The following is a 10,896-nucleotide window of genomic DNA, read 5'->3' on the forward strand; positions in this document are numbered from 1 at the left end:
AGTTTTCTTTAACTCATCAACTTGAAAGTTGAGTCAACTTGAGAATTTTCCATTTTGCATTTCAGGAAAGAAACCCCACTGTCGCCGGCTCCTCAATGCAACACTTTTTCCCTCTCACTGGAAACATCTGTCCTGAAAATAAAGAAAAAATCTGGGATTCAAAAAGGAATTAAAAATCCGGAAATGCACAACTTATGAAATGCAAACTGTTGAACACAACAGCCCTTCTTTTCATCTTCTAGTTTCATGCACTATATATTAATTCAGCCCCATGCTCTGCAACACTCTTTTTGACACAGTACCAGAAGTCGCTACGCCTCTAACAGGATTTCACAGAATTCAACAGGGTCCTTTTTGTTGAATAACTGTGACTTATAGGTCAGCAATGTTAGCTAACCCGTGAATCCATCGTTTACACCAACAATTATGTTATATATAAAACATTTTAATTTTAGTTTGGTTGGTAATAACAAAAGTCCAGGGGTATTATTAGTTGGATACAGATAGTTTAAATTCTAGCTATTTTGCTAGTGGTCGATGAATCTCTATACACCACTTTCGATTACTATATTCACTAGAATTGCAGGCTTAATAATTGCATGGCAATTTAGGTCTCTAAAAATAAATGGGGATATGTGTTGCTAAAAGCTGTGGGGCAAAATGAGTTACACACTGAGTTACATTAGTGAGTAACTGATTTCAGCACAGCAAGATTATGTTTTGTCAAAAATAATGATAACATTATTTATAAAATCAATGCATGCAACAATAAAACCCTTTTAACTGTAGGATATGTTATTTTATTTAAGTACATACATTTTCAAAGACAATATTCGATTGTAAAATATTGCTAAAACTGTTTAGATTTGATTTAAAATATTACTTCCCATTTTTATGATATATAAGGGTCTTTTATGCTGCATTTTGTAACCGCACATTTCCATCTTATGATATTTGTAACATTTTAATAAAGTTCTGAGTCTGACACAACTGCCCGATCTTAACCAGATAGGTGTATTACATAAATAACACTAGGCTTATATAATTATACATAATTAATAATTGGGTAAAGGAATAAAACTATGATTAATAGCCTCTATATTCTATGTTCATTCATGACTTATTAACGAAGTTATTATAATGTGCGACTACCTAAGCATTTTACAGTGCTTGACTGCTAATTAATCACACGTCGAAAGCTTGTGTAGTTTGACAACCTCGTCTCGTGAAGAGAGAGAGGGGGGGTTGAGGAGGAGGAGGAGGAGGAGGAGAGACACGGGCACAAACACTCCCATATTTGTTCAGCGCGACACACTGGAGCGCACTGAAGACTCAATTCGGCTGTCTCCGCGCGCGCTTCTTTAGGAAACAAAGCATGTCTTGGCTCCCTGGGGTTCACCACTGCCTCGTCAAAAAGGCATCTGGAACAGATAAACGACATCCAAATCATTGGGAATTTTTAAAAGTTAGCACGCCGTCTTTGGTATGATACGTTTGGCGTGCAGTGTTCGGCCGATTGCGCAGCGCTTCAGATTGGATGCTACAAGTTTGAAGTCGAAGCGCGTCTTGGATGAGAATACGCCTGGAAATGGGGGATCAGCTCCAAGGGTCCTCAGAATGGATTTAACTACCATCGCCTTTACTTCGCCGAACTCATCCGCGGATAGTAATGGCACGAGCGCACCGAGACCCCCGCCGCACTCACAGTACGCAGCGGTGCTCATTATTCTCGTGGTGACCGTGATCATCTTGGTGACCATAGTGGGGAACATATTAGTCGTGGTGGCCGTTTTCACCAGCCGCGCGCTTCGTGCGCCCCAGAACCTCTTTCTGGTCTCTTTGGCGTCTGCTGATATTTTGGTGGCAACTTTGGTAATCCCTTTCTCACTAGCCAACGAAGTGATGGGCTACTGGTACTTTGGAAGCACCTGGTGTGCCTTCTACCTGGCTCTGGACGTGCTCTTCTGCACCTCGTCCATTGTCCACCTCTGCGCCATAAGTTTGGACAGGTACTGGTCAGTCACCAAAGCGGTCAGCTACAATCTAAAGAGGACCCCGCGGAGAATAAAGCTCATGATCACGGTGGTGTGGGTCATCTCGGCGGTGATTTCCTTCCCGCCGCTGCTCATGACCAAACACGACGAGCTGGAGTGCTTGCTGAACAACGAGACCTGGTACATCCTCTCTTCATGCATGGTCTCGTTTTTTGCCCCCGGTCTCATCATGATTTTGGTGTACTGCAAGATCTACAGGGTGGCTAAACAGCGTGCGTCCACTGTGTTCGTGGCCAAGAACGGGATGGAGCGACAACCGTCGCAATCCGAGACCTGCTTCGTGCGTAAAGGCAAGTCAGAGATGGAGAGCCCCAGCAGCCACAGCTCAGGCAGTCGAGAGCGCAAAGGCGAGCTCGACGACATCGATCTGGAGGAAAGCAGCGTCTGCAACAGACAGAGGAACTCGCGCTTCGCCAAGAGCAGGAAGGTAGAGGGTGCAAACGCGTGCCCAAAGCAAAATGGACGGCTGTCATGGGCATGCAGCCGCGCGTCGGAGCTCGAGCAGGAGCAGGAGCCGAAGGCGCGGCAGCTGTCTTTGTCCAAGTCCAAACTGGCACAGATGCGAGAGAAACGCTTTACCTTCGTGCTGGCAGTGGTCATGGGGGTGTTCGTGCTCTGCTGGTTTCCGTTCTTCTTCACGTATAGCCTTCATGCGATATGTCGAGAAAGTTGCACAATACCGGATTCTCTATTCAATCTCTTTTTCTGGATTGGTTACTGCAACAGCTCCGTGAACCCCATAATATATACAATTTTCAACAGAGACTTTAGGAAAGCGTTCAAGAAGATATTGTGTCATCATTCTACACGCACGTAGATGCACATGTGTATGGGTCAATGACAAATAAGAGTCAGAAGGGACAATCTTTTGCAAATATAATACGCTATAATATAACACAACACTTCTGCCTTAAAAATCGAATATCTTATAGATAAATTATTTTCAAAAAAGGTTTTCAGTTTTCAAACAATATTGTATTGTCATTTGAATCGTGACGATCAATACGTTTTCATAGTCTGAACAAAACATACCCTTTTTATATCAAGCGTTAAAATCTTGACAGTAATATGGTTTTATGGATTTTCTTGTCACATGAAAACAAAATGGCTTTCTGCTTGTTAGTCACACCATATGACTTCAATTTGATGGACTTTCGTTTTAATAACGTTTTAAACCAAATTGCTTTACTCTTTGTTTAGATAACAAATGGCAACTTTTCTTCTCTCAACAATTTAAGCAATTTTTACAATCTCCATTACACAACAATTACACAAAACCTTTCTTTAAGCACTGTAAACCCGACTGTTCAAATTAATTAAATAAATTAAGTAGTGTATACTCAACGTTTTAGAAACAGTTCTAACTTAATTATTTCAAGTTAATGTAACATAGTCTTCCTTTTGAGTAATTTTAAGTAATATTTTTTAATTGAATGGAACTTTTTTGTGAATAAGAAAGCATAACTTAAAAACAAATTAAATACAACTTAATAGAATTAAGTAATTACATGCTAAGAATTATGAAATAAAGTGACTTTTATGTCAGAAATTAACAACATTTCATCATAGAAAAGATGTACTTAAGTATAAAGTGCATTTCTGTTGTATTTTTTGATAAAGAAAATGAGCGTCATGTCATTGACTCATATATAACATGTTGCTGTGTGTTTGTTTGAGTTGTTTCTGTGCGCTTTGCAAATAGTTTTACAGGACCTCTAAGCATTTCTCTTTGTGCACATTTTTTGGACTGTAGTGTATTCATATTTGAGGTTTGAACTTAAAATATACAGTATGTTTATTTCCTCGTGAAAAATAGGCAGGTGACCTGCTCAAATGTGAAAGACCACCCATGATGTGGGAGTCCACTTTAATCTTACACTCTAAAAAATGCTGGGTTAAAAACAACCCAAGTTGGGTTGAAAATGCACCGACTCAACAATTGAGATATCTTAACCCAATGGTTGAGTTGTTTTAACCCAGTGGTTGAGTTGTTTTAACCCAGTGGTTGGGTTAAATGTTGCTTAAGACAACCCAATTGCTGGGTAAGGACAACTCAACCATTGGGTTAAAACAACCCAATTGTTGGGTCGGTGCATTTTCAACCCAATTGTTGGGTCGGTGCATTTTCAACCCAACTTGGGTTGTTTTTAACCCAGCATTTTTTAGAGTGTATAATTTATAGGAGTATATGTTCAAATTCTGCAAAACTGGATCGAAAAACCTTGATTGAATATGACAAAGGCACTTTATGTGAGACATTAATGTGAGACATTTTAATAAAGTTTTTAAAACTGGTGTTTATCGAATGAACTTACAAAAACATTCAACTGTTAAAATCTCTGAAAATGTAATAGCCAATTACCAGAAAGAACAATGCAACTGTTTGTTATAGGCACATGTTTTCAGTCATGTGACGACACCGCAGACCTGAATTCTTGCCGCTGTCCTCGGTCCTGATGGGCTTCAAAGGCCTCCAAAGTAAACCTGGCGGCGGATTTGAGTCATCCAAAGACCATTAGATATATGCAATATTCATAATTCATAATTTCTCTTGCCCCCCAGTCTCATGGTGTAAAACTAAATAGATTAGTCACAGGCTGCAGAAGATGAAAAGAAATAACTAGGTTTTTAAAGTGTACATTTGATTATCCTCATTTAAATGTCATTTATATGTTAATGCTACCCTAATTATATAATGAAATGTCCATAGCGTTTACATCCCAGCTGAACTAAACAGTCAGACAGAGAAGCTTATTCATATCGTGTTTAAAATCAAAGATATGCCAGAGCTGATAAGTCTGGGCCAAATAAGAATGATTCATTTATTATTATTTTTTCTCCTCATTTGGCAAATAATCATAGTCGTATTGTTAAAAAATCATAACACTATTGTGATGTTACAATCATCATGTACATAAAATAAATACAGTATTCTATTTATAATGCATTCAGTTGAGGGATGGATCAAAGGACAACGAGACAGTGTGTCGAAAAAAAAAACAGGGCATGGGGATATTTTAGGGTTATCATTAAACTAAAAGACAAAACTATATACAATATTGTATAATAAGTAATGATACACAAAAAAAGAATAATTATTTGGTTAGTCATCACAGTATACAGTTGTGTTTAGAATTATTGACACCCCTGGTAAATATGATCAAAGATGGCTTTAAAAATAAATCTTCATTGTTTATCCTTTTGATCTTTTATTTTTTTTAAAATCACAAAAATCTAATCGTAAAAGTAAAAGAATTGAAAGTGGGGGTAAATTACATCTTTTATTAAATATTTTTCTCCAAAACACATTGGCCACAATTATTGCCACCCCTAGATTTTTTGTGAGTAAAATATCTCTGAAGTATATTTCTTTTAAATATTTAAATTATTATTATTATTATTATTATTATTATTATTATTATTATTATTATTATTATTATTATGCACACTAGAGTGACTAGGAACATGAAATTGTCCAGCTATGACGTCTTGTTTCACAGGAGTATAAATATAAGGAAACAGGGCACATTTTTCTTAATCATTCATCATAATAAGTGAAACCATAAAGTATAGTTCTGATGTGCAGCAAAAGATTGTTGCGAATATGCCCGGAAGAGGACGTGTGCGTTTATAGGAGAATTGCAGAGATTTGTTGAGTCTTAGGGTCAGAAAGCCTAAAACAAATTTATCAAACAATTCCTACATCACCACATGTTGTTTGGGAGGGATTCGACAATCCAAAAATAAACTCCAGCATATTCTGTGGTCTGGATCTTCAAATGGGACTGGCTTCTATGGTCAGATGAAACTATAAAAATAATTTTTTGGCTGCAAAACTACAAGATGCACTGTTAAAAAAATGGGTTAAAAACAACCCGAGTTGGGTTGAAAATGGACAAATCCAGCAAATGGGATGTTAACCTAGCGACTGGGTTAAATGTTTGCTTAAAATAACCCAATTGCTGGGTTTGTCCATTTTCAACCCAACTTGGGTTGTTTTTAACCCAGTATCTTTTAGAGTGTGGGTTTGGTGTAAACAGGGATAAAATGTAGGCCACCCCATGCCCACGGTAAAAACAGACAAAAAAACAGCTGGATCTTTAATGTTGTGGGCCTATTTTTTATTTTTATATTTTTTGCTGGAGGTTGTGAACATCTTGTTCAGACACATGGTATCAAGGATTCTAGCAAATACCAACAGACAAAAAATCAAAACCTGATGGCCTCTGCTAGATATCTTATAATGGGCCATGGCTGGATCTCCCATTAGGACAACGATCCAAAACAAACATTAAAATCAAGAGAAAAATGTGTCAGTGAGCACAAAATGAAGCTTCTGCCATGACCATCCCAGTCCCCTGAGCTGAACCGTATAGAAAATGAGTGGAGTGAACTGAAGAGAAGAAGCACCGACATGGATCTGGGGATCTGAAGGATCTCTTGTCAGGTGTTCTCCAAAATCATCAGGCATTATAGGAGGAAACTCAAAGCTGTTATTTTGGCAAAAGTATTTAATAAAAAGGTGCAAATATTTATGGCCAATGTGTTTTGGGGAAAAGCATTTATTTCATAATGTCAATCACGATTAGTTCTTTTACTTCAATAAAAGGTTAGATTTTTGCGCATTTTTTGAATGAAAGATCAAAATGATAAACAATGTGGATTTATTTAAAGCCATCTTTGATCATATTTACCAGGGGTTCCAATAATTCTGACCCGAACTGTTAAGGTTGATGTTAGCCACATTGGAATTTAATAGACCCCCATGTTGAAGAATATGTAAAAATTATGCAAATGATAAAGGATCCTGTTGTGTTTTTGTTTAAGCTGCTGATGCATACTGTGTGTGTGATTATGAACATTTGTTTAAGTTCAGGGGTCCCTGATTACACAATGGGCTCCAGTTTATTTCATATGGATACAGTGCATGACAATAACACGGCAGAGGGCATCTCACTGCTTTGGGCCCCTGGGCATGTGCTCCACAAGCCAGTTCGATTCTTTTCTGGCACCAACTAAAGCCAAGTGCCCTAATAAGAGCATTGACAGAACTTGTTATAGCTAAGGCAATCCCGCGCTCCTTCTTGAAAGCTATTGAAAAACTTCAATCTCTGCAATTGACTTCTGAGAACAGATGCAACGCGCTCAGTGACCAGAGACACACTTCAAAAAGAATAAAACAGAATAGCGAAAAGCAAGGGCAGCTTCCCTCTGAAGAAAATCTTGCCCATCATGTGCACCATGTTCCGCTCTTGACATGCCTAGATGCAGCTGTTCCACAACAAATAGGGTGATGAGGTTGTGGACTTACTCTTTACAAGATGTTCTTGTCACTTTTTGAGGGTTAAACCTTTAAAACACACACACACACACACACACACACACACACACACACACACACACACACACACACACACACACACACACACACACACACACACACACACACACACACACACACACACACACACACACACACACACACACACACACATGTTGGTCTATGTGGTTTACAGGGACTCTCCATAGGCGTAATGGTTTTTATACTGTACAAACCGTATTTTCTATCCCCTTACACTGCCCCTGCCCCTGCCCCTAAACCTACCCATCACAGGAAACATTCTGCATTTTTACTTTCTCAAAAAACATCATTTAGTATGTTTTTAAGGCCATTTGAATTATGAGGACATTTGATTTTTCCTCATAAACCACATTTATAGTGTAATACCAGTGTAATACCCATGTAGTTATACAAATTTGTGTCCTCATAAACCACATAAACAGGCTCACACACACACACACACACACACACACACACACACACACACACACACACACACACACACACACACACACACACACACACACACACACACACACATTTGTTTTTGTGACATATGGGGACATTCCAGGCGTAATGGTTTTTATACTGTACAAACTGTATTTTCTATCCCCTTACACTGCCCCTGCCCCTAAACCTACCCATCACAGGAAACATTCTGCATTTTTAATAATAATAATAATAATAATAAAATGTATGTATGATTTATAAGCATTTAGAAAAGTGGGTACATGGCCAATGTCCTCATATTTCACCCTCTCCTTGTAATACCTATGTCATTATACACATAATGCCCCCCCACACACACACACAGACACACACACACACACAAACACACACACACACACACACACACACACACACACACACACACACACACACACACACACACACACACACACACACACACACACACACACACACACACACACACACACACACTTACACACACTAAAGATTAGAAATTGCATTTGGCAGATATCCCCATCAGGACTCAAGCGAGAAGTTTAATATTTTTTTCAGAGAACCATAATTGCAGTCGTTCATCCAGGATGAACCCCCCCCCCCTAAATGAACAGAACTCATGGTGAAGTGGCTAAAAGCTGGGAGGCGTCCACTTTGCATTCGCATTGATGACTAGGGTTAGGAAAATGAGAGAAAGAAATCACATGAGAGTCTTGTTTTGCCTGTGAGAGACGGAACGGGGTCAGACCGGGGGAACCGGGGGCGGGCGGCAGCTCCAGCACACGCTAATCTGATGAGGGGCAGCATTGTGTTCTGTGGCACAGAGGGAAACGATGTGAAGATGAAGCGCTCAGTCCTCACTGGAATGTGTGCAACCTCAGAGCAAAACAACTCACATTGTTGCAATTAGGTTATGGATGAAAAATTACACAGGACAGATGCGCTGTTTCATCACATGACAACAAAGTGTTTGACACACAAAAAAAAATCATTGCATTATGTACGGTGGTGCCTAAAGTCTGAGATCACATTAAAAAAACCTATTTAAGAGGGTTTCGGCATTTTGAAAAATTATAAACAAAGAAATAACTCACCGCCTTACTGTTGTTCAGGCCGACAACACTCTTGCTTGTGCTTTTACACAATAGTTCAATAAAGAAGAAGTTAAAATACATTTTAGATTCAATATTGCCATTCAATTTCACATTGATGGTTCCAAATGAATTTTAAAAAAAACAACCAACCATCATCTCAGATTAACTCTCAGTAGAATTTTCTTCTAATTTATGGTGTATATTTCAGCCAGTTTCTGATGTGAACATTGCTTTTTAATGAGGCGTTGTGAAGCGACATCACTGACAGGACACTAGGTAGGTCATATTATGACAATGACATGACAAATATAGTATGTCTGGATTTCGTTCATACTACATACGCACTTCGCAACCTTTTGCGAAGTAAAATAAAACAGGTTTAAATTCTCGCTATAGCTTATTAGCATGCATATTACTGGACATAAGCACATATTAATGCCTTCTTCTGTTTGACCATATTCTGCATCCCTTAAAGCTGCAGTATAGGTAACTTTTGAAAAAATGTATTTTTTACATGTTTGTTAAACCTGTCATTATGTACTGACAGTAGAATATGAGACTGATATGTGAAAATTTCAAGCTCCTCTCGCTCCTTCCAGTGGACCTATTGCCATTTGCCGAAATACACCGCTCCCGGTAGGAAACAACCAATCAGAGCCAGGAGGAGTGTCTTAGCAGTGTCAGTCAAGCTGGCGCTGAGCACACCCCTCTCATGCACAGCGAGAACAGGGCAGGCGTTCAAATTGAAGGACACATATTTTTGTTTTCCACAACCAGGAAAAGCACAATATCTTGATAACTTCTTCTTCTTCGTTTATTGCATCTAGCTAACGCGATCCACACAGCTCCATGAGTCGGTGGGCGGGGCTGTGCTTATTATTCTGTAGAAGCGGTGTTTCACAACAGATGAGGTCAGGATAAAGCACACGACCGTTTTCTGGACCTGGTGTCTATAAAAGCTTTTCTTTGACTAACAACGTTTTCAGCTCTGAAACTTACAGAATATTGTTTTATTACCATGAGCTTTTATATATCAAAAGCTCAAAGGAAAGTTGATTTCTCAATTCATCACCCCTTTAATCATACCCAATACCAACATTTAACAACTACCTTACTAACTATTAATAAGCAATAATTAGGAGTTTGTGAGTGAGAATTGGAGCCTAATCTAAAGTGTGACCAAAAAAGTAAAAAAAAGGTGCACATTACTTAAACACACATTGCACGTCTTTTTTGAGCAAACTCTGCAATATGGAGCTTAAAGAGTGAAAAGAATAATTTTGACATTACTTCAGTTTGTGAAGCAGCAATTAAACAAGCTTTTGAATAGGGTTGACATTGTGTTAGTGTAAAGGTATTAGAAATTCATACATCAAACACACTAGTGATTGCCCTATAGAGAAGGAAAACTGATTACCCTGAGCCAAACTGTCAATTTAGCTTTACTTAGCACATCTGCTTATAGTCTTCTCAAAATAAATGAAAGTTCAGAAGGAAAATGTTTAGATGTTTATGTTTTCTTCTGATATATATATATATATATCAGAAGAAAACATAAACATCTAAACATTTATATATATATATATATATATATCAGAAGAAAACATAAACATCTAAACATTTTCCTTCTGAACTTTCATTTATTTTGAGAAGACTATAAGCAGATGTGCTAAGTAAAGCTAAATTGACAGTTTGGCTCAGGGTAATCAGTTTTCCTTCTCTATAGGGCAATCACTAGTGTGTTTGATGTATGAATTTCTCAGGGGTGAAATCAAGAAAACACTTTATGTAGTTGCATATTCATTCAGGGTATGATTGTCTTGGTAGAAACCCCGTGGTCGCCCATCACAGGTGTCAGCTGTTTGAGAGAGAGGTAAACACCAATAGCTTTGAGAGCTACTTAAGACATCATAAAAAGGCCCATGGAAATAACATCTCTTGT

General features: G+C 38.4%; 1 protein-coding gene across 1 annotated transcript; it reads left to right on the top strand.

Moving 5' to 3' along the window:
• Positions 1-1,136: 1,136 nt before the first annotated feature.
• adra2db (adrenergic, alpha-2D-, receptor b) lies at positions 1,137-3,933 on the top strand. Its single transcript, XM_067423254.1, has one exon. It carries the CDS (start codon positions 1,486-1,488, stop codon positions 2,869-2,871), a length of 1,386 nt encoding a protein of 461 aa, XP_067279355.1. The 5' UTR covers positions 1,137-1,485; the 3' UTR covers positions 2,872-3,933.
• The last annotated feature ends 6,963 nt before the right edge of the window (positions 3,934-10,896 follow it).

The sequence above is a fragment of the Pseudorasbora parva genome, chromosome 18 (assembly GCF_024679245.1).
Source record: "Pseudorasbora parva isolate DD20220531a chromosome 18, ASM2467924v1, whole genome shotgun sequence".
In the NCBI taxonomy this organism is placed as follows: Eukaryota; Metazoa; Chordata; class Actinopteri; order Cypriniformes; family Gobionidae; genus Pseudorasbora; species Pseudorasbora parva.

Bases quoted from the DNA above. Each gene is read 5' to 3' on its own strand.
- adra2db (XM_067423254.1), top strand. From the start codon at position 1,486: ATGATACGTTTGGCGTGCAGTGTTCGGCCGATTGCGCAGCGCTTCAGA.